Consider the following 24550-nt stretch of genomic DNA (forward strand, 5'->3'; position numbering starts at 1 on the left):
CAACATCAAAGTCTGCCCTTACCTATGTGGACATGTGTTTACTTCACACATTTCATAGCACTCACGTAGTTTTGATTGTCGTCAAAAATGTACATAATCCTTTAAACATAGGCACAAAGACCTTGCACTTGCCATCGCTTGCCTTCGCCTCTCTCATATGACTGAATGGCAAAGTTCGCAAATTCGCGTGTATGTGTCCCTACCGTGAGGAGGGAGGAGTGAGGAGAGAGGAGTGAGGAGAGCGGAGAGAGGAGTGGGGAGAGAGGAGAGAGAGGGAGTGAGGAGTGAGGAGAGCGGAGAGAGGAGAGAGGAGAGAGAGAGAGTGAGGAGTGAGGAGTGAGGAGTGAGGAGAGCGGAGAGAGGAGTGGGGAGAGAGAGAGAGTGAGGAGTGAGGAGTGAGGAGTGAGGAGAGCGGAGAGAGGAGAGAGGAGAGAGAGGGAGTGAGGAGTGAGGAGTGAGGAGAGCGGAGAGAGGAGAGAGGAGAGAGAGGGAGTGAGGAGTGAGGAGTGAGGAGAGCGGAGAGCGGAGAGAGGAGTGGGGAGAGAGAGGGAGTGAGGAGTGAGGAGTGAGGAGAGCGGAGAGAGGAGTGGGGAGAGAGAGGGAGTGAGGAGTGAGGAGTGAGGAGAGCGGAGAGAGGAGAGAGAGGGAGTGAGGAGTGAGGAGTGAGGAGAGCGGAGAGAGGAGAGAGGAGAGAGAGGGAGTGAGGAGTGAGGAGTGAGGAGAGCGGAGAGAGGAGTGGGGAGAGAGAGGGAGTGAGGAGTGAGGAGTGAGGAGAGCGGAGAGAGGAGAGAGAGGGTGTCAGGAGTGAGGAGTGAGGAGAGCGGAGAGAGGAGAGAATGCGCTGTGATGTCACTCCTCACTCCTCAAATGTGCTGTGTGATGTCACCACTCCTCTCTCCTCACTCCTCAAATGTGCTGTGATGTCACTCCTCAAATGTGCTGTGTGATGTTCCTGTGAGTGTGTGGAGTCAGTGGATGGGCTGAGGCCTGTTCAATGCAGTAAGAGGCAAACATGCAGTTGTGTGACTGTGCCACTAGAGGGAGGTAAAGATGTTAGATCAGCAGTTTCGGAGAAGGCTCCCTGAGAGGGCTCACTCATGAAGAGGCTCACTATCGCCATCTAGCTGCAGGACCACGCAGACAAGTGGAAAATTAAAGCTGTGCAGAAAATGGTCAAGAAAGGTACAGCAACTAGCAATAGGCAGCCCAGTTTCAATTAGCAGCATAGTTGCAGTACTTTTTTTTGACCATTTCCTGCACAGCGCTCCTTTAAAGGGGTGGATCTCAATTCGGAGTAAAAAAAAAAAAAAAAAAACGCCCCCTTGACCTCATCATCAGTCTACCAACACCCCCTTGACGTTGTCATGAGCCTGCCGACACCTCCCTTAGTACAGTGTTTCCCAACCTTTTTCCTCTTGCGTACTACCTACGCCTTTTTTTGTCACACCAAGAGGAGTGGAGAGGAGACACCAAAGTACCCCCATAGTCTATCCCATTTTGGTTATGCTCCACACATTTGTTCATTTTTCCTCGTACCCGCTGCAGTGTGCTCGCGTACCCCTAGTGGTACACGTACCCCTGGTTGGTAATCACTGCCTTAGTATTACAAAAAAAAATGGACAAATGCTTCCGATTTACAACTGAGCACCCCCAGGTCTTAGATGTCTCCTTCTGAACACCCCCCAAGGGCTCCTTAACGCCCCCCTGGGGGCTGTAGAGGGTGGGCTGGCAACGGAGGGCTGAAAAGCAATCCCACCCTTCCACTCCCTACACCTCCATCCATCGCTGAAGTGCCCTTGAGCTTTTAAAATCACTAGTAAGCAGGTAGTAATACCCTTACAAACCCAATAACATGCTTATTGACTTTGTTAGCATGCTTAGTAACGTTGTCAACATCTGATGAGTAACTTTATTTGAGTAAAAGCATGAAAATCGGTACACATGGCAGCCATCTTGAAAATGTAGGTTTTTTTGCATATCTAGTATTAGTCAGCATATCACGATGGATATGTGTACCGATTTAAATAATAAGACTAAAAAAATAAACCACTAAAAACACATAATAAGCAGCTTATAAGATGTTAACAAAGTTAACAAGCATGTTATTGGGCACTTGTAAGGGTATTACTATCTGCTTACTAGAGACTCTAAACGCTTATTAGAAGAACCTTATTCTAAAGCGTTACCGCGTTTTTCACCTGAATTTCATAGGGCCTTTTAAAATATCAGCTAAATACTTAAAACACTGAGTTCAAAATGTAGCCTATATAATATATATTATTATATTACATTACATTATGATAATTATATTGTATTATGATTATTGGGATTATATTGTATTGTATTGTATTATGTTATGTTATATTATATTATATATTCCTCAAGTAATTATGCATAAGGAAAAGAAAGCAGACATGTTTTTTATGGCATCTCCTCGCCACCTTTGGTTTGGTTTCACTCAAAGCAGATGTAGTAGCCCCACGCCCCCACTAGCCTCGCCTCAGATATATGACAACGTTGGGTTCCAAAATTACAGCTCACAATTTAAAATTACTACGTTTGTGATTTCGCTATTAGCATGCTAAGTTAACCTAACAAGCTTAACCAGAGATGGTTAATTCAAACTGTAACAACTTACACCATCGGGCAAGTACACATTTCCAAAAGACCCACAAGTTTTGCGAATTCGAGACATGATTCCAGAAATTGTGTGAGCAATCGGGAAAAAAAACGGTAATAGGAAGTGGCAAGGCTGTTCTAAAAGGGAGAATCAATGGGCAGTGTACAGGTGCGTACGAAACGGAAAAGGTAGCTGTCCTTCCAGTGAGCTAACTGGACATCAAGTCATGAAGTGTGATTCGAAACGAAAAATTGCTTTATTTCCTCCCTTGGCAGTTGACTGCATTTGTGGGCATATTTACTGTAAGGGCAGCATGCCAGCATCAGATGCTGGCTGAATTCGAAACGGGAGGCAGTGACTCGATGACTCTCCTCCTACATAAACAGGTCACTGATCAGAGAGGCGAAGTTAGCTGATGAGGCAGCCGTTACGAACGGCACTAACGAGTGCGCCGCCTTGCGCATTTGATGTTACGGCGATTCTTGCGATTCTATGGTGGGAGTTACGTTCATCACGTTAGCTCTTAGCTTACGCATGCTATTTGAACGGTGAATGATCGTCAGACGGCGGAATCGTAAAATAGGCTATAAATAGATCTAGCGACAGCATATTTAGATACTACAATGTTGATTTATGCATTCGATTTTCAATATCTACATACATAAGTGTCAGAATAAAGAGTATGATAAGGTAGTAGCTTGGGTAGTAGCCATGTTTGTTTTTCAGGTTTCCGGTTGAGAGGGAGGTGGCGCACAGCATGTTGGGTACCAAGGAAGCGAAGTCAGCATCTGATGTATCCTTGAAATATCCTCGTTACGCCCACAAATGCAGTCAACTGCCGAGAGAGGAAATAAAGCAATTTTTCGTTTCGATCCACACTTCATGACTCGATGTCCAGTTAGCTCACTGGAAGGACAGCTGCCTTCCCTGTTTCGAATTGGGCCGCTGACTTCGCTGCCTTCGGCTGTGTTTGTACCCAAAATGCTGTGCGCCACCTCCCTCTCAAGTCAAGTCAAGTCAAGTCAAGTCAAGTAGGTTTTATTGTCAATTTCTTTACATGCACTGGTCATACAAAGAATTTGAAATTACATTTCTTGCTTTCCCATACAGACATAGACTAATCTAGGTAAGGACATAGACAGTATAGACATAGACAGTACTTATACATGGACTTAAGACAGTATGGACATAGACAGTGCTCATACAGACATTTAAAGTGCAAGACTGGACAACAGAAGACTTGTAGAGGACATACATTAAGAGGTATTTGTTGTGCTTTTGTGCTTTTCCTAAAAAAAAAGTCCTTTATAGCGTTCTGACATGGTAATAGTAGCATTTTGAAGAAAAATAAATATTAAAGAGGTCTGTCAAGTACACCAGCAGCAGTGTGTGTGTGTGTGTGTGTGTGTGTGTGTGTGTATGTGTTTAGTGCAGGTAGAAGGTGCGGTGTGCGTCTTGTGTGTATGTTCGTGTGTCTGTGTGTGTGTGTGTGTGTGTGTGTGTGTGTGTGTGAGAGAGGTGTGTGTCAGTGTGTGTATGTTTGGGTTTAGTGCAGAAACTGCAGTGTGTGTGTGTGTGTGTGTGTGTGTGTGTGTGTGTGTGTGTGTGTGTGTGTGTGTGTGTGTGTGTGTGTGTGTGGTGTGTGTGTGTGTGCGCGTGTGTGTGTGTGTGTGTGTGTGTGTGTTTTGAGTTAGTGCAGGTTGAAAGTTCAGTCACAAGTATAGTAGTGCAGGTGGAATGTTCAGTCGCAGATATGGTGGTGGGGGATGGGGGGGGGGGGGGGTTGTCAGTGGCCTTGCTGGCTAGAGGCTGACAGTGGAGGGAGAGTGGGTTGAGTGTTCAGCATCTTGATCGCTTGGTGCATTGTGCTGCTCGCCAGCCTGGTGGTACGGGAACGGAGGCGCCTGTACCTCTTTCCAGAGGGCAGGAGGCTGAACAGTTTGTGTGCAGGGTGGCTTGTGTCTTTGATGATCATCAGTGCTTTCCGGGTGAGGCGTGTGGTGTAAATGTCCTGCAGGGAGGGGAGTGGTACTCCAATGATCTTCTTCGATGTGTTCACAACACGCTGGAGTGTCTTCCTGTTTTTCTCCGTGCAGCTTCCTCCCCAGACTGTGATGCAGTTGGACACGACGCTCTCTATGGTTCCTCTGTAGAATGTTGTCATGATGGAGGGTGTAGCACTTGCCTTCTTTAGTTTGCGCAGGAAGTAGAGACGCTGATGGGCCTTCTTCGCCAGTGATGTAGTGTTGGTGGTCCAAGAGAGGTCGTCGCTGATGTGCACTCCAAGGAACTTGGTGCTGCTCACTTTCTCCACAGCATCGCCGTCGATGGTCAGTGGTGGCAGTTGTTTTTGGACCCTTTGGAAGTTGACAACAATCTCCTTGGTCTTGTTGACATTCAGCAGGAGGTTGTTGTCTTTGCACCATCTGGCCAGCAGGTCTACTTCTTCTCTGTAGTGAGTCTCATCGCCCTTGGTGATGAGGCCCACCAGTGTTGTATCATCCGCAAACTTCACTAGATGGTTAGTGCTGTGGGTCGTTGTGCAGTCGTGTGTCAGCAGCGTGAACAGCAGGGGGCTGAGAACACAACCTTGCGGAGCCCCCGTGCTCAGGGTCAGGGTGCTCGAGGTGTTGTTCCCTACCCGTACTGCTTGTGGTCTTTGCATCAGGAAGTCCAGCAGCCAGTTGCAGAGGGAGGTGCTGAAACCTAGTTTGTCCAGTTTTCTGATGAGTTGTTGTGGTATTATGGTATTGAATGCTGAACTGAAGTCAATGAACAGCATTCTCACATATGAGTCTTTATTGTCCAAGTGGGTGAGGGCTGGATGGAGGGCAGAGCAAATTGCATCCTCCGTGGATCGCTTGGCTCGGTATGCGAACTGGTAGGGGTCTAGGGTGGGGGGTAGGGTGGCTTTGATGTGTGACAGGACTAGCCGTTCGAAGCACTTCATGATTATGGGCGTCAGTGCCTCTCAACCGGAAACCTGAAAAACAAACATGGCTACAGGCACAGTACAGGTCTGTGGCTACAGGGCTCTCAAGTTTTGAAGACTGTTTGGAGTGAGATTTTTTTTTTTTTTTTTTTTAGGGGGGTGGGTGGTCCGGCAGATATCGACCCGTCACCCATCAACCCATTGACACTAGGCTTCCCTTCAACCCAGCTAGTTAAAAAGTTTGATTAGACCAAATACACTATTTATTCAATATGCTTACCCTAACCAGTGCTCGAGCTGTAAAATAAAAGCAGCTGGGGATGGTCACTCAGAGATTGATTCTAACTATTGATGATTTTGGGGGCTTCTCCCCTGAGAAAAAAATTAAAATGTAGTGTTAAAAGGGCAATTTTAACACAATATGTGAAGAGGGGATGCCTGTTTTAGAGGGAGGTGATTTTCATTGAGGGGGATGATTTTAGACAATGTTCATTGTAGGGGGGGTCTACTATTTGCCCACCTCCCACTCTGTCTCCTCTTCTGTCTCCACGTCCACGGTTTAATCCCATGACATTCTAAATCAAATGCAATAAGAGAAACATATCCTAAATGTGACATGGCGGCTCCGACTAGAACTAGATCCCCTTTCCATTGGATAAACTGAACGAACTCTGATCGTCCTCAGCACAACTCGACTGGTTGGTGGCACGTCATTTCTCCGTATTACAAGTTGTCAATAATTTCACTGTTTCTCATTGACAAGTGAAATTACTGCTATTATTAGGCTTTATGCCACATTCTGAGAAGCTTGCCTGTAAACACCACAATGGATGACTATTGGATATTGGATGCGCTATTGGATGAAACTCTGATCCACTGCTCTGATCTGCCCGACAACCGAACAATCTATTTTCTGATTAGATGAATAGCGTGGTAATCACAGACATCCTATAGGAAGACTAGATGCGCCATCCGCGTTCCCGTCATGCAAGTCGAACGTCCGCGCATGGCGGCCATGTTAGCGCAGCCTGCTGGCTCAACCAGTTGCAGTGAGTTTTTGGTGATCCATACTCTTCAGATGGCCATAATTCCCTCAAATTTACGTCGATTTTCGAAAGGCTTGGTTTGTTATACAGTATAAAAAAGTCAGAACGTACAGTAAGTATTATGTTGATACTGCATAGTGATTAATATTCAAGTTATATTATATTATATTATATTATATTATAACGTACATGGGCCTAGTATTCTTTTATATTTTGAGTAAAATAATTAAACGGTCCCATGTGTGCAACTTTCTGCTTTGGGTTCGACAGCTCCACTCTGTGTTCAAAATGAGTCATGACGCTTAGAATTAAATTGTTGCGATGTAATCTCTCTTCCAGTACCTCATCTGTCACCTTTAATTTGGTGCAAATGCGATTAATATATTCCTTCCATCAACGTAATGCACAACAACGGTTAAAATATGTATTTTCTCTTGGTCCAGCTCTATTTTTAGACAAATAAATAAGTGGGAAGCATATTACTCTCCTCTGCGTTTTACCTCAGTCTGCACTTAAGTTTTAAGGAGCCCTACTATTTATATACTAGAGGTGCACCAAAAATTCGGCCGCAGAAAATATTCGGCTCAAAACACAAAAAAAGACACTTTCGGTTTTTGGCCGAAAGGCTAATTGAGTGGCCGAATAGGAGGCCGAATAGAAAATGAATTGAAAATGGGCATTAATTAAACATAAATTGTTAAGAAATCAAATTATATTGAAATATGAAATGATAATTGCCATATTATTTTTTTCTCCCTCCCTCGGAAGGGCAATATCAGCCAAGGTGGGCAAAAGGGCAGTTGCTAGAGCTTGAGGCCCTATGGGCCCTATTCTCTGCACGTGTCTGGGCGGGGCCGTATTAGAAAAGAGGAAGGCCCTCTGCCTCTGTGTGTATAAAACTGTGTGAAGCTCCTGCTGCCACTTGAACTGTTTGGTTCTTAAGGATCTCTGCAGCGTCACACAGGTCAGCTATGGGCAACTCTGAGTCTAACTCCAACACCCACGTGGCCAACGCAACGGGCGGCCCACTGCGCGTCTACTACAGTGTGGACAGGATGAGGCTGGAGGAGATGGTGACCGAGGTCAAAGGTGAACTGACGGGCAAAACCGCTGGAGTCTCCGGTGGAGCCACGATGAAATTCAGGCTCGACAGCCGAATCCGCTTCATACGCATCCCGGTGGATGAATACATCAAGATTTCCGGAGAGGGGGCTCTTTACCTCTCTGTGTTTGTGGAGAGCTGTGAATGCAGTGACGAGTGCCTCAAGGCCATCTCTGTGAACTTCTACATTCCCAGCGACCGGTCCTTCATCATAACCCGAAACCACAGCCTGAAGTTCCAGAGGTATGCGGCAAACATCTGGGTCGACGACGATGGTTATCGCCATCGGTAGACAGCAACAGAGATTTCCATAACAGCAAAAAGGCAAAAAACAGTATCATGCATACTGACTTCAAATGTAAACAAACACCTTGATCAATTAAATGATAACTATTGCTACGTTCACATGAGACATATAATTCCGAATTAACTCACTGTGGAGAAATTTTTAGTTTCATCTGAGTTTTCTTAACCTTCTACTATTCTTATATTATATTCTCATTTTATTCTCATGATTTGGCTGGGGAAGTCCCCATATAGTGACATATTTTTGTGTGTAAGCTTTTCTGTAATGGGTCATGGGACACTGAACATTATTGGAAACATGTGCATCTACTTGGTGTGGCTGCTGAACAACAAATATGAAATGGCATATGCTGGACAACAAGACAATGGACAGTGCATCTGGCCATGCGGGACCCCACATGCGCAGAAGAAGCTGATGACATGGACTGTGGGGGAGGGAAATGGTTAAATAGTGGTGCTTTTGTATTCACTTCAGAGCTTGCAGGGTGGAATACTTCCTGTCTCCACGCAGTAACTTCTCCGGCCGTTACAATAAAATCTGCAGTGCTTACCACCTGAGTTGTTTGTCTGCCGATATTAAAATTATTACTACATCACTTTAATTCTGAATAAAGATTAATTCCGCTTTGAAAACGCTGTGTAAACATCTTTAATTCAGAATAAAATGAAAGATCAAAGTAAATTTGTCCGAACTATTTAATTCAGAATTAATCATTCGGAAATTGGAGACTGCTAAATTCAAATCCAAAAATTGAGAAGACAGAAATGCATAGCACAGCAATTGTTAAGTTGTTCTTCAGTATTACCAACTTCTCAAGCATTTCAGGTGTTAAATGACCTTGTGTGAGGCCTGCTGACCAGGCCAGTAAAAGGCTTATTTTTTATGAAGTTGACTGCTAGCTAGGCAGTGCAGACGAGATTAGCTAAGTCGTGGCTAGGCGGGGATAAATGCACTGCGCACAGACGACGGAAATCTGCACAGTGCGCGCATTGCGAAATTACAATGCATTCTGGTTAAGAATATATAACCAGAATCCATTTCGCTTGCAAAGCTCAGTAACACTTAACTTGACAATGGCGTCACACGTAGGCATATTGGTGTCATAGACATATCATTAACATTAAAATTCATAAAGATTTTATGAATTTTGCCATGAAGTTACATGCAGTAGGCTTGACAGCTGAATCCGCCACATACGCATCCCGGTGAATGACTTCAGCAAGATTTCCAGAGAGGGGGCTCTTTACGTCATTCCGCTTGTGGAGAGCTGCAATAGGCTCGTTCGTGACGACGCAGTAAGATTTTTGCTAGGCAGTGGGCATGCGCACTTTGCCAGTTTGATGCATTCTTTCTAACCAGAATGCATCAAACTGGCAAAGTGCGCATGCCCACTGCCTAGCAAAAATCTTAATGCTTCGTCATGAACAAGCCCAATGAGGAGAGTTCTGACGAGTGCCTCAAGGGCATCTCTCACAACTTCCACATTCCCAGCAACCGGTCCTTCATCGTAACCCGAAACCACAACCTGAAGTTCCAGGGGTATGCGGCAAACATCTGGGTCGATGAGTATGGTTATCGCCATCGGTAGACAGCAACAGAGATTTCCGTAATGGCAAAAAGGCAAAGAAAAACCACAAAAATCACGCATACTGGGGGGCGCAGTGGCGCATCGCGCTAAGCCCCCCCGGTTCGAGTCCCGCCAGGGTCATTTCCCGATCCTCCCCTGTCTCTCTGTCAGGGCTCTAAATTAACACCAGCCAACCAGCCAAATGCTGGTGAAATTTCAGTTTGGCTGGTAGAAAAGACCAACTTACTAGCCACTTTGACCCATTAGTGAGTGTGTGTTTGGCCAATAAAATTAGCATCTACTAGCCATTTTGGCTGGTGATGAAAAAAGTTAATGTAGAGCCCTGCTCTCTTTCCCATCAGCCTGATCTCCAAAAATTCTGTGCTCCTGGACATGGATGTTAAGGACACGAAATCCGTGTCCAGGAGCACGGATTTTGCCAAAATTCCGTGCTCCTGGACACGGAATCGCCTTAACATCCGAGTCCAGGAGCACGGAATTTTTGGAGATCATGTTGGTACCATTCGCTTCCTGTCACCATCTTCGACTGTCCTGACAAACAAAGGCATAAAAAGCCCCTATATATTTAAAAAAATAAATAAAAAATCAAGCATATTGACTTCAAATGTATGCAAACACCTTGTTTGATTCTATGATATCTACCCTATGTTAAAAAAAATCTGTGCTCTGAAATTCCAAGTGGGAATGAAATAAATATGTGAAGAAACAAAGAATAAATCTGCATAGTTACAGTTTTTCTCGATTGCCTCCACACCAGTTCTGGTACTTCACACACAATTCTCGGAACATCTCACCCATTTCCCAACTCCCCTAACCAATGTCATTGAACACTAAGCACAATTCCTTCTTTACACTCACATTTCAGTTTTAAAACACACTCTTTTCAAACCACTACACACAATTTTCATGAAGAAAAACCCTGGTTGTCGCATTGAACACACTGCCATTCAAAATACTAAAATCAACTGCCATACTATGTTCACTTCCTCATCACATGGGCAAACTCTCTTCATACCGGTTTACAATCTGAAATCATCAGCCCATAAGGACACACATTGCATGTGATATTGATGAAAACATGAGTGGATGCAGTGAGAAAACACATTTGTTTAGTTTTTGAACTCCAAAATATGTTACAAGAGATCACTTTCATGTGGTTACCCAATATTTTACAATAAATTAGTGCATTTTTTTAAAATGTCAGAAAAATATATATTTTTGCCACACATCTGTGTACTCCGAGTCTAAAAACAATATTTCAGTATTTTACTACAGAAAAATACCCTCTTCAGTAAGTAGAACAGTGAAGAAAATAAGTTTCTACTGTGTGTCAAGTTGAGTATAGAGTTTTACCTTGTGCATATTAGTGTTCAATGGTTCACATAAGAGTGTATTAAAATGACTGTTTGTGTGTGTCATTTGAGAACAAAATGATCTTTTTAGAAGAGAGTACATGGTTTTGAGACAAGACGTGCATTTTTCAGAGGTAGTGAGGAGTTTTGCCCGCTGTGTGTGAGGTATGGAGATTTGCGTGTTGAGTTTTGAGAATTCGAGAAATCGAGAAAAACTGTAAATATTTACTTCAGAACAAGTTGATTATTTCAGAAGTCTGGTTTATTCTAAAGTGTATTGTGTAGGCTATGTGTGTGTGTGTGTGTGTGTGTGTGTGTGTGTGTGTGTGTGTGTGTGTGTGTGTGTGTGTGTGTGTGTGTGTGTGTGTGTGTGTGTGTGTGTTTGTGTGTCTGTGTGTGTGCGCGCACATGTCTGTGTGAGGTCACATGTGCCTAAAGCAAACCTGTCAACATTATACTGTATGCACAACACAGGGAAGGCTGGGGCGGGAAGACATAGACCAGACAGGTAGACAGGCGGCATTAAGAAAGCATAATAACAAGAGGAGAAGAGAAGAGAAGAGAAGAGAGGAGAAGAGAAGAGAAGAGAAGAGAAGAGAGGAGAGGAGAGGAGAGGAGAAGAGAAGAGAAGAGAAGAGAAGAGAAGAGAGGAGAGGAGAAGAGAAGAGAAGAGAAGAGAAGAGAAGAGAAGAGAAGAGAAGAGAAGAGAAGAGAAGAGAGGAGAAGAGAAGAGAAGAGAGGAGAAGAGAGGAGAGGAGAGGAGAGAAGAGAAGAGAAGAGAAGAGAAGAGAAGAGAAGAGAGGAGAGGAGAGAACAAATCAGAACATCAGCAAATTTCAGAGAAGTGTGTATGTGTGTGCGCTGTGTGAGCGTTGTGCATGCGTGCGTGCGTGTGTCACAGGTGCGGGCGCTGTTGCCACCGCATTGTACCCAATCTACCTAGGGAGATCACTGTACACTCCAAACACGCTCAGACAGCAAGTTGACTTAAGAAAAGTATTTATTTGAACAATTATTGGGAAAATCAAATAAAGAAGCTAAAATAGTCCAGTCCAGCTCTGAAGTTCCTATCCTACGCTCTGGGGATCAAGGTCCAGGTTCCGAGTTCCGAGTTCCGAGTTCCGATTACTGGGTTCCGGGTTCCGGGTTCCGAGTTCCGAGTTCCAAGGGCGTGAGGGTGTGCCAACAAGTTACCATGTCGACTCTGGCTGGGGTGTCTGTATGTTTTTTTTTTTTATTATTATTATTATTACAAGGATAACCCCCTTGAGATGTGCCATCTCATTTTCGAGGGGGTCCTACTGACAGTAGGAAAGAAAACAGAACAAACACAGACACAGACACACTCACTCACTCACTCACTCACTGACGTTGCTCTCCAAGCTACCCCACCATAGCCTCGCACACCATCCCAAGTCACTTGGCTCCGCACTACGTCTGGTACCTGTCTTCTGTGGAGCGATGTTGACCGGTAAGATTTGCGGCGGTGTTCTGACAAACGGTCCTACATTGTCATTTTATCCTGCGGTAGGATGTTCTGACAGACATGTCTGTTAAACCAGTGGTTCTTAACCTTTTTTCCTTAATGCACCCCCTTACCTGTGTCCAAGACAAGCCTTGCACCCCCAAACCAAACTTCTACACATATCTACGCGCTAAAACAAGGATTTAAGTGATTAATTACAATGATTCTTGCTTGAGACATTAATCAATACCTTGTGGGGAGCAGAACACGTTTTAATTTGGTTTTGATTTGGCCTAATTGGCCTGTTCGCTAGCAAATCTTGGTCACAACCCCAACACAAACAAAATTCCGCGCACCCCCTGAAATCTCTGGCGCACCCCCAGGGGGTGCCCGCACCCCAGGTTAAGAACCACTGTGTTAAACGGTCCTACATCGCCATAGATACAGTAGACGTCAGACATGTTTGTTCAACAACTAAATCCTGATTTTCCCGAAAATTTCCTTCCTGCTTCTTCCTGAAATCGCGTCAGATCAAACAATGTCCAGATCATGAATAGGAATTGAAATGGTAGTATTATCAAAGAAACTCGATACAGAACAATCTCTCCGGGGGAAATGCATTGGCCACGGTGTAGTATGGGGGCGTTGCCTGAGGACACGAGTGGATGGAAAATTAACTCCCTTGCGCATGGTCATTGGTCAGTGGGTGCGATGGATACAATTTCCGTACTCCCTTGCGCATGGTCAGTGGGGGCGACACCATGATGGATAATTTGTGGCCAAATTAACTGCAGCTGTTGGTCAGCAGTAATTGCTGGGGGTAATTAAGGACAGCTGACAAACATTCACGCTGTCCTATGACCTGTTCCACACTCCGACCCTCGCGGAAGTGGCATTGCATGCTTCCCTGATGCTTCCAATACTGACCGTAGAAGAAGAATACAATTTCCGTACTCCCCTCGCCATCATTTCGTACTACGCTGTTATGACGTGAGTAAGCCCTCCTATCTATCTATCTCTCCTTGGTATTTTGGGATGGTCAGGACCAGGCTAACCCCACCACCCACCACCCAACATACCAGAACAGTATAATTTACAAGACAACAAGGTAATGCCATGTCTCCCCCTAGTGGTGGTATGAGCACAGGGCACGGTCCAGCCGATCACTCTAGTACAGTGGTCCCTTTTTTGTTCGTGTACCCCCTAAGCAATTTTGTCTTATGATGAGTACCCCCTCATTCATGCTCTATATATGTTTCCCTATCCCAATGTGACTACACTCCATATATTTATCATTATCACATTTTCCATGTACCCCCTGAGGTGTGTTCGTGTACCCCTAGTGGTCCACGTACCCCTGGTTGGGAAACACTGCTCTAGCAGGCACTTCTGGCTGCACACAGATGAACAAGGTTAAGCACAGCACTCAATAGTCTAGCAAGCCTTATCGTAGCAGGTTGCATGCAATACACAGCACAACACAATATCACAGAACAACACAACACAGCAACGCAGAGTTCTTAGTCCTGCATTAGTGGGGGGGTCACACGGTCCTGTTTCACACACACACGTTTCGATGAACAGTATAGTTGCAATAGGCTACCTACTCTGGTCAAAATGAACAGTATAGTTGCAATAGGCTACCTACTCTGGTCAAAATGAACAGTATAGTTGCAATAGGCTACCTACTCTGGCCACCATCCTACACAGTGCACCTTGGAATAAACGCACTTGTGTTTGATATTACAGTTATATATTACAGTATACCTTTAGCCCTGAAATGGGTTGTGAGTATGGATACTACCCTACAAAGTAAAATACAGTAACTGCATTGTTGTTATGAGTTACGTATCAAAATATGAATTCAAATAAAATGATCGAGCTGCAAAAATGTGGCGATGTGAAGTTACAAAACAGCCCCATGTCAAGAATCTATCTAAAACTACTTAGAATGGACAACAGGAGCTTTTTACAGTCATTTTACTCAGTTTGGAGATCTGCACTGATACATGAGAGAGAGAGAGAGAGAGAGAGAGAGAGAGAGAGAGAGAGAGAGAGACTTTACGGTAGCCTATATAGTAGGGCAGTAGTGGTTATTAATTGGTTGTAATTACAATTCTCATTATAACATTTGATGTGGGAAAATCTCTGCATATATAAATAAATAAATAAATGTTTTCTTGTGAGCACAATAACAGGTGTGTGTGTGTGTGTGTGTGTGTGTGTGTGTGTGTGTGTGTGTGTGTGTGTGTGTGTGTGTGTGTGTGTGTGTGTGTGTGTGTGTGCGTGCGTGTGCGCGCGTGTGTGTGTGTGCAGTGCAACGCACCATACTCTGCAGCAAGCCAAAGGTCAGTCCCACGTGTGTGTTTTTTCAGACATAGACCTACAGTGCACGGACAGACTAGACAAAAAAAGTTGGATATCAAATATGCCAGCACTAACAAATAGGTAGCCCACCGTTTAAATATAGTCTTGTTCTCACAAGACTGAAGAAAACAATAGGCCTACACATGTGATTTCTATGTGGCATTATTACTGGCCCCGTATATTTAGCCTATTGTCACTTATTATGTGGGCATTGTGAGAGTACAGTGGTTGAAAATATGTCACTGGGCGTTTTCAGTTTCTCAGCCTCGCGGCCGCCGTAGGACATTAGCATCACTTGGGTGCGCACTGTCACTGTGCGCGTCGACTCGCACTTGCTTTGCTTCCTGTATCGCTCGGCTCGGCTCGCTCCGCTCCCCACTAGACATGGCGGCGGTCAGCAAACTCCTGACAGCCAAGCGGTGCTCTTTGACAGCTGCTGCCTTCGTCGCCTTCTATTTGGCCAAGCGACGACTCGAAGGACATTCGCCGGCACGTAACAGGTAACAGTTCTACAGTTTGTGGCTTTTTTTGCAAACCGTGAAAGATGCGGCATTGTGGCCAAATACATAGCCTATTCCTGGGCATCTCGTCCGTATGATCAGCCAGTCGTTTGCCTTCCCCGCAGTAGGCTACCGTGCCTTTACTATAAGTTACAATAAGATGCATTTCTTCAAGCTGTTATGTTCTATCCGGGGATGTCGTGTGCTATTGTTTATTCACTTTTCTCCTGTCTTCATGTTTTGTTCTGCAGGAAAGAGGGGGCCGTTGTAAAGACGGGGGTAAGTGACACCCCTCCATCCGGGGTCCGTGGGCATTAGAATTAGGGGGAATTAACACATTCTTGGGTTTCTTATGTTTCTGTGTGGATTAGTTTGGACAAGGATTACCCTGACACACTCACCATAAATTAGGCCCTACACAATGCCATATGGATTGTTCATTGTAATCCTTCCACACGCAGCCTACTGTATTGGTCTGAAATAGTAGTGTGTGTGTGTGTGTGTGTGTGTGTGTGTGTGTGTGTGTGTGTGTGTGTGTGTGTGTGTGTGTGTGTGTGTGTGTGAGAGAGAGAGAGAGAGAGAGAGTAGGCCTATGTATTTATGTAAACTTTTACACACCTTAATTTCCTTAAGGATTACTAAAAGTAGTCCTACTCTACTATACTCTACTCTTAATGTTTACAACTCTTGTGTGTTCAGAGAGATGTGCCTAAGGACAGAGCTGCGGTGGACAAAGTCTTCTTCGGCCGCTTGTTACGCCTCCTCAAAATACTGGTGCCTCGGCCACTCTGCAAAGAGGTGCGTGGTATTTATTCTATAAATATACCCACATATTCCTGCAATGCATTATTGCCTGAAGTCACTTCACTCTCTCTCTCTCTCTCTCTCTGTCTCTCTCTCTCTATCTATCTATCTATCTATCTCTCCCTTTCTCTATCTCTCTCTCTCTCTCTCCCCCTCTCTATTTCTCTCTCTATTTCTCTCTCTCTCTCTCTCTCTCTCTCTCTCTCTCTCTCTCTCTATCTCTATCTCTATCTATCTCTCCCTCTCCTTTTCTCTATTTCTCTCCCCCTCTCTATTTCTCTCTCTCTCTCTCTCTCTCTCTCTCTCTCTCCCTCTCCTTCTCTTTATTTCTCTATTTCTCTCTCTCTCTCTCCCCCCCCTCTCCATTTCTCTCTCTATTTCTCTCTCTCTCTCTCTCTCTCTCTCTCTCTCTCTCTCTCTCTCTCTCTCTCTCTCTCTCTCTCTCTCTCTCTCTCTCTCTCTCTCTCTCTCTCTCTCTCTCTCCCTGTCCTGGTCCAGGTGGGCTATCTGCTGTTCATCGCTGCCATGCTAGTTGCTCGTACCTACTGTGACGTTTGGATGATCCACAACGGAACCATGATCGAGAGGTGAGTTAGCCTCACACACACACACACACACACACACACACACACACACAGACACGAGAGGTGAGTTAGCCTGGCCAGCGCTGAAGATCAAGTATCCAAGGCACTCTTCCAAAAGGCTAAAATACAGTAGCTTTAATAAAGGGGTGGGGAACCTATGTCTCGAGGGCCGTTTGCGGCCCTTGAAACCGTTTTTACTGCCCCATGTTATGCAGCTTCACATGAGATATGACACATTTTGTAAAGGAATCTTGGGAATTCCATTTGCAATACAATTAAGCTATATTCAGCGGACCTAGTGAAGGCCTAGAGAGTCTGTTGTAAAGGTGGCTGCCTTCAATGTAGGCCTAAAGTGCAGGGGGAAATCCTGGCTTGTGTTCATAGTATGGCCCTTGGAGGACTTTTACGGCCCTCGGAGCAATTTGAAGTGGCCATTGAATGAAAAAGGTTCCCCCCAACCCTGCTTTACTGTAATACATGGGCTAAATCATTGTATAAATATTAAAAACCCACTTGAGTTGTTTTGACTCTGCCGTGACGAAGGCCATACCTTGTCCAAAACATGTTGCCGTTTTCTACAAGGATTTGGCCATTTATTAAAGCTATTTTAACCTTTTTAAAGAGTGCCTTGGATACTTCATCTTTTCAGTGTTTCCCTTTTTCACCTTCAACCCCAATCAACTCAAGACAATCGCTGCAGCCCTCCAAACCGAGAACAGCCGAGAACTACCCTTTAGTTCTGCGCCGTTCTGCTCTGCTCTGCTCTACTGTGCAGTGGCCTGTGTGTCTGTGCTGTGTGTGACAGGCAGGTGTCTGTCTGTCTGTCTGTCTGTCTGTGTGTAGTAGAGAGTAGAGTAGAGTAACTTTATTGATCCCCAGGGGGAAATTCAGGTATCCAGTGGCTTTCAGGTGTGTGTGTGTGTGTGTGTGTTGTGTTGTGTTGTGTTGTGTTGTGTTGTGTTGTGTTGTGCTGTGTTGTGCTGTGCTGTGCTGTGGAGTGCCGTGTCTGTCTGTCTGTGTGTGCGCGTGTGTGTGACTGGCAGCAGCGGCGGCGAGCCATGTGGCCCTTATGGTGTCATGTCATGACGTGTCGTCCTCCTCACAGCACTATGGTGACATGACATAACATCCTCCTCACAGCACTATGGTGTCATGACATGACGTGTCGTCCTCCTCACAGCACTATGGTGTCATGACATGACGTGTCGTCCTCCTCACAGCACTATGGTGTCATGACATGTCGTGTCGTCCTCCTCACAGCACTATGGTGTCATGACATGTCGTGTCGTCCTCCTCACAGCACTATGGTGTCATGACATGTCGTGTCGTCCTCCTCACAGCACTATGGTGTCATGACATGTCGTGTCGTCCTCCTCACAGCACTATGGTGTCATGACATGTCGTGTCGTCCTCCTCACAGCACTATGGTGTCATGACATGTCGTGTCGTCCTCCTCACAGCACTATGGTGTCATGACATGTCGTGTCGTCCTCCTCACAGCACTATGGTGTCATGACATGACATAACGTCCTCCTCACAGCACTATGGTGTCATGACATAACGTCCTCCTCACAGCACTATGGTGTCATGTCATGACGTGTCGTCCTCCTCACAGCTCCGTCTCCGTCTTACCTGCTCGTCTCGTCTTAGCTGCCATGAACCAGCTCCTCCCCCCCAGGCTGGTTTTTCCAGTAGCGTAGTATTGTCATCTGCCATGCACTACACCTGGCTGGCTCTTGTGAAATCACCTGTTTGTAGGCGGGGGCAGGGCTGGATTGATGCACAGGCTAGATATGGCTGCAGCCTAGGGGCCCCACAGGCTAGATATGGCTGCAGCCTAGGGGCCCCACAGGCTAGATATGGCTGCAGCCTAGGGCCCCCACAGGCTAGATATGGCTGCAGCCTAGGGGCCCCACCACAGGCTAGATATGGCTGCAGCCTAGGGGCCCCACCACAGGCTAGATATGGCTGCAGCCTAGGGGCCCCCACAGGCTAGATATGGCTGCAGCCTAGGGGCCCCCACAGGCTAGATATGGCTGCAGCCTAGGGGCCCCCACAGGCTAGATATGGCTGCAGCCTAGGGGCCCCCACAGGCTAGATATGGCTGCAGCCTAGGGGCCCCCACAGGCTAGATATGGCTGCAGCCTAGGGGCCCCCACAGGCTAGATATGGCTGCAGCCTAGGGGCCCCCACCTGCCAGGGGGCCTCTGACTGGCCAAAAGTGGAAAAATGCAGAATTTTGCCTTCCGGGGGGCCCCACAGCAACTTGTAGCCTAGAGGCCCCAGGCCATCTTAATCCGGGTACTGACAAGTCAAGGGTAGCGTGAGCAATACAACAGCACATTGAATTTGACTGAACTGGTCCTTTAAGGTTCCTCATGGGTTTTGTTTGTGGTTATTACATTTATGTGACTTAATGATTTTTAATTCAGATTTCCCTTTGTCGTTACAGTGCCATTATCGGGCGATCTACAGTTGACTTCAGGAGATATTTATTGAACTTTGCCACCGCTATGCCTGCAGTAAGTGTTTGTTTCTATTTCCTTGTCAATCCACTGTATCTTATTATAACTAGCCATGTCAAAAGACCCAGTAATTAGCCATGTAATGGACAAAAAAACAACTAACCCCTCTTCGCAACTGCACTTGTTGTTCTGTATATCTCCTGTGCACTTTGTATTTGCTTGTGATGTTGGCTTGATTATGTCCTCTTTTGAAAGTCGCTTTGGTTATAAAGCGTCTGCCAAATGCAATGTAATGTAATGTGATGCATAATCTAATGTAATGAACATGTAATGCAAGGGACACTGTGTGAGATTTTTAGTTTTTTATTTCCAGAATTCATGCTGCCCATTCACTAATGTTACCTTTTTCATGAATACTTACCACCACCATCAAATTCTAAGTATTCATTATGACTGGAAAAATTGCACTTTTCATACATGAAAAGGGGGATCTTCTCCATGGTCCGCCATTTTGAATTTCCAAAAATAGCCATTTTGAGCTGCAAAAATGACTGTACTTGGACCATACTAGAAAGTATTTGTTTATTACTTAGTGAGCTTTCATGTCAATATCAAATTTGGCGATAGCCAACCCAGTTTCAACGAGCAGCATAATGGCAGTACCTTTTTTGTCCATTTTCTGCACAGTGTACCTTTAACATAATTAGACATGTAATGCATAATCTAGTACAACGGAGTGATATGAATAGCCTGGCCTGGACATTATTATTATTATTATTATTATTTATTATTATTATTATTATTATTATTATTATTATTGTTGTTGTTGTTGTTGTTGTTGTTGTTGTTGTTGTTGTTGTTGTTGTTGTTGTTGTTTATGAGACTGTATTTGACACTTTAGCACCACCTAGTGTTTATAAAGCATGATTGCATTCCTTGTGATGTTTACACTAAATATCGTGTGTTTGTTTTCAGATATCGCTGGTGAATAACTTCCTCAAGTTAGGACTGAACGAGTTGAAACTCTGCTTCAGGGTGCGGCTCACCCATCACCTCTACGATGAGTATTTGAAGTCAGTAGTGTCCCTCTGGGGGTCAGCCCTATGTTCCCACAGCCCATTGGTCCCACCCCCCATTGGTCCCACAGCCCAAATGGTCCCAGCTTATTTCTGCTGCTCCGTTTTCCCACTGTTTTAAGGGATTATTCAAATATAACCCCTATGCTCTACAACTCCATGTTCCCATATTTCCAAGTAAACTAAGAGAACCAGTCATGGGTGAGCGGTTAGGGCGTCAGACTTGCATCCCAGAGGTTGCCGGTTCGACTCCCGACCTGCCAGGTTGGTGGGGGGAGTAATCAACCAGTGCTCTCCCCCATCCTCCTCCATGACTGAGGTACCCTGAGCATGGTACCGTCCCACCGCACTGCTCCCCATGGGGCGCCACTGAGGGCTGCCCCCTTGCACGGGTGAGGCATAAATGCAATTTCGTTGTGTGCAGTGTGCAGTGTTCACTTGTGTGCTGTGGAGTGCTGTGTCACAATGACAATGGGAGTTGGAGTTTCCCAAATGGGCTTTCATGAAACATTTCATGAGAACCAATAGGCCTAAAAATAATGTTAAAAATCTTAGTGATGTGGGACCAATGGGCTGTGGGAACATAGACATGCTCCCTCACTCTGTTGTCATTTTAAAGTATAAATATGAAGAAATATTCCCCTTGCTGTTATCAAGTCTCCTGTTTGACTCGTGTTGTTATATGTCTCTGACAATGTACAGGGGTTACACCTACTACAAAATCGGTAACCTTGACAACCGCATTGCCAACCCGGACCAGTTGCTAACGCAGGACGTGGAGAAGTTCAGCAGCTGTGTGGTGGAGCTCTACTCCAACGTCAGCAAGGTATGGTAGTAGAGTATAGTAGAGTATCTATACAGTATATATTAATACATGTAGCTGTGTGGTGGACCTCTACTCCAACGTCAGCAAGGTACATATAGCACATGCACATACACATATAGAAGTGGACCTCTACTCCAACGTCAGCAAGGTACATAGATATTAATACATGTATCTGTGTGGTGGAGCTCTACTCCAACGTCAGCAAGGTATAGTAGTAGAGTAGAGGACAGTAGAGTATACATATACCACATACACATAGAAGTGGAGCTGTACTCTAATATCAGCAAGGTACATATACCCCAGACACATACAGTAGTAGTGGACCTCTACTCCAACGTCAGCAAGGTACATATACTAATACATGCAGCTGTGTGGTGGACCTCTACTCCAACGTCAGCAAGGTATAGTAGTAGAGTAGAGGACAGTAGAGTATACATATACCACATACACATACAGTAGTGGAGCTCTACTCCAACGTCAGCAAGGTACATACGGACGATATACAGTAGTGGAGCTGTACTCTAACGTCAGCAAGGTACAGTAGAGTAGAGGACGGTAGAGCATACATATTACTACATGTAGCTGTATGGTGGAGCTCTACTCTAACGTCAGCAAGGTATAGTAGAGTACAGTAGTAGAGTTGAGTACAGTAGAGTCGAGTAGAGTATCTATACAGTATATATTAATACATATAGCTGTGCAGTGGAGCTGTACTCTAACATCAGCAAGGTACAGTTGAGTAGAGTAGAGGACAGTAGAGGAGTATACATACAGTATACAGTATATATTAATACATGCAGCTGTGTAGTGGAGCTGTACTCTAACATCAGTAAGGTACAGTATACGGTACATATAGCACCATAAATAGCGTATAGCCGTAATAAATAATTTCTACATAATATGTTAAAAATTCATAGAGGGACAGGCAGGCTGATCGATTGATTGATTTCCCCCAAGCTGGGAAATGTGGTATAACTACATGGTAATACATCAAAATATATCTGCTGTGCTTGTGTTTTGGATATTGTGTTGTCACGTTCAGTGCAATCAGTTCCACGTGTCACTTCTCTCTTACAGTCTCTCTCCTCTCCTCTCTCCTCTCTTCTCTCTTCTCCTCTCCTCTCCTCTCCTCTCCTCTCCTCTCCTCTCCTCTCCTCTCCGCTCTTCTCTTCTCTTCTCTTCTCTTCTCTTCTCTTCTCTTCTCTTCTCTTCTCTTCTCTTCTCTTCTCTTCTCTTCTCTTCTCGTCTCCTCTCCTCTCCTCTCCTCTCCTATCTTCTCCTTTCCTCTCCTCTCCTATCCTCTCCTCTCTTCTTCTCTCCTCTTCTCTCCTCCTCCTCTCCTCTCCTCTCCTCTCCTCCCCTGTCCTCTCCTCTCCTCTCCTCTACTCTCCTCTCATGTGTCTCCTCTTCTCTTCTCTTCTCTTCTCTCCTCCCTCCTCTCTCCTCTCCTCTCCTCTCCTCTCCTCTCCTCTCCTCCCCTGTCCTCTCCTCTGCTCTCCTCTCCTCTCCTCTCCTCTCCTCTCCTCTCCTCTCCTCTCCTGTCCTCTCCCCTCCTCTCCTCTCTCCTCCTCTCCTCTCCTCTCCTCTCCTCTCCTCTCCTCTCCTCTCCTCTCCTCTCCTCTCCTCTCCTGTAATTTCCATTAGGGTGCATCAAAAAAACGCTTTTTCAGCCTATTGATCTGTCTGGGTGATAAAAGTGTTCCACTGCATGTACAAATAACACATGCAAAATATTTTTGCAATCCATGGTGGTTTACAGGTCCAACGGAATATGAGCTGATATGAAGGAACTGTGGATTAACTGCGTCAGTCTTTGCCAATTCAGCGAAACCCTCCCACCTAATAACTTGGACTGTTTTTGTGATTTTGTTGAAATATTTTAACCTAAATATTTAAATGAAATAAAACCCCTTTGACATATGTAAAATAACAGATTCCTAATTAACTATAATCATCAGTACCCCCCAAAATAATAGATATAGGTAATTCAGAGAAACTGGGAAATTCACACACTGACACACAAGCTAAGCAAAAGGAAAAAAACCATGCAAATTGCTCCAAGAATGGCAATGCACCAATCAAGTAGTCAATATGGCATTTGATACCACGGCTTCAAATACTGGCCAGCTGAGCGCAGCCTGCATAGCCATACAGCTTTCACTGGGACGACCACTGTGACGACCACTGTGGTCTGGGTGCCGCCATCACATTGGCGAGGTGCTACTCAGTCAAATATTTAATGACCTCAGACTGGAGGTGTCACGCTCACCAGAGGTTGCACTGTTCTCTCGTCTGAGGGATAATTGGCACCTATTGCCACATGATGACAGTGCAATTTGGAGCAATTTGCATGTTAGGTTGCCAATGATAGTTCCACAAGCTTCATCAGCCCCCTTTGTATATGCAGGCACACCAAGCAACTTCAGCTGTGTATTATCTCCAACAACAACTGTCAGGCGCTCTTCCTTCTGGCGCACATTGTCAAGTGTCTGCGTCAACTTGCTGTCCCAGTGCAGGGTGCACAAGGCAGGTGGTATCCACTGCTCATGGCATTCCTCACTGATGGTCTTCAGCACTTTACGGCGTGATCGATCTGCTGTGGCATAGGATGTGGAAACTTTTGACAAATCACCACCTGACTCTGAGATCAGGCCACGTGTGAAAGCAGCTTGCTGCATAGGAGTCATCTTCAACCTTGTAGCCAGTGACACAAGATTTGGCCGGCTGAGGATGTCTGGTGGAAGACTGTGGTGCCAGACCTGTGTCCTGTAGACACCAGAGTAAAGTCCTTTCAGAAATTACTTGTGAGAGTTGCAAGTAAGAATTCAAAGTCCCTCCATGGCTGAAGATCAGCTCAACAGTTATTCACCATGCCTAACAAACTCAGAGTCAAACACTCTGATTTTCATGAGGCCTTTATTTATTACAACATCATTCTATCCAAAACTGAAGATTTTTTTCCTTTTGCTTAGCCTGTGTGTCAGTGTGTGAATTTCCCAGTTTCTCGGAAATACTTATATCTATTATTTTGGGGGGTACTGATGATTATAGTTAATTAGGAATCTGTTATTTTACATATGTCAAAGTGGTTTTATTTCATTTAAATATTTAGTTTAAAATATTTCAACAAAATCACAAAAACAGTCCAAGTTATTAGGTGGGAGGGTTTCGCTGAATTGGCAAAGACTGATGCAGTTAATCCACAGTTCCTTCATATCAGCTCATATTCCGTTGGACCTGTAAACCACCATGGATTGCAAAAATATTTTGCATGTGTTATTTGTACATGCAGTGGAACACTTTTATCACCCAGACAGATCAATAGGCTGAAAAAAGCATTTTTTGATGCACCCTAATCTCCATGTGTGTCCTCTCCTCTCTTACAGCCCATCCTGGATATCGTCATATATGTGATGAAGCTCACCTCCGCCATCGGGTTTCAGGTCAGCAGTTTCCTGTTTGGCTTCTGTGCTTGTGTGTTTGCATATTACAATAGTGAAATTAGATGCTGATGTT

The 24550-nt window shown here is 45.1% G+C and overlaps 1 protein-coding gene across 1 annotated transcript in view; it reads left to right on the forward strand.

Annotated features, from left to right (window-relative positions):
• The first annotated feature begins 15163 nt into the window (after positions 1–15163).
• The window catches only part of LOC134450578 (ATP-binding cassette sub-family D member 3-like), a 52817-nt gene continuing 43430 nt past the window's right edge, over positions 15164–24550 (forward strand). Inside the window, exons 1-8 of the mRNA XM_063200412.1 lie at positions 15164–15279; positions 15531–15558; positions 15979–16077; positions 16582–16670; positions 19120–19189; positions 20108–20205; positions 20911–21034; positions 24421–24477. Of these exons, the coding sequence (XP_063056482.1) occupies positions 15164–15279; positions 15531–15558; positions 15979–16077; positions 16582–16670; positions 19120–19189; positions 20108–20205; positions 20911–21034; positions 24421–24477 (681 nt within the window). The remainder of the gene's footprint in view (positions 15280–15530; positions 15559–15978; positions 16078–16581; positions 16671–19119; positions 19190–20107; positions 20206–20910; positions 21035–24420; positions 24478–24550) is intronic.

The sequence above is a fragment of the Engraulis encrasicolus genome, chromosome 6 (genome assembly GCF_034702125.1).
Source record: "Engraulis encrasicolus isolate BLACKSEA-1 chromosome 6, IST_EnEncr_1.0, whole genome shotgun sequence".
Lineage (NCBI taxonomy): Eukaryota > Metazoa > Chordata > Actinopteri > Clupeiformes > Engraulidae > Engraulis > Engraulis encrasicolus.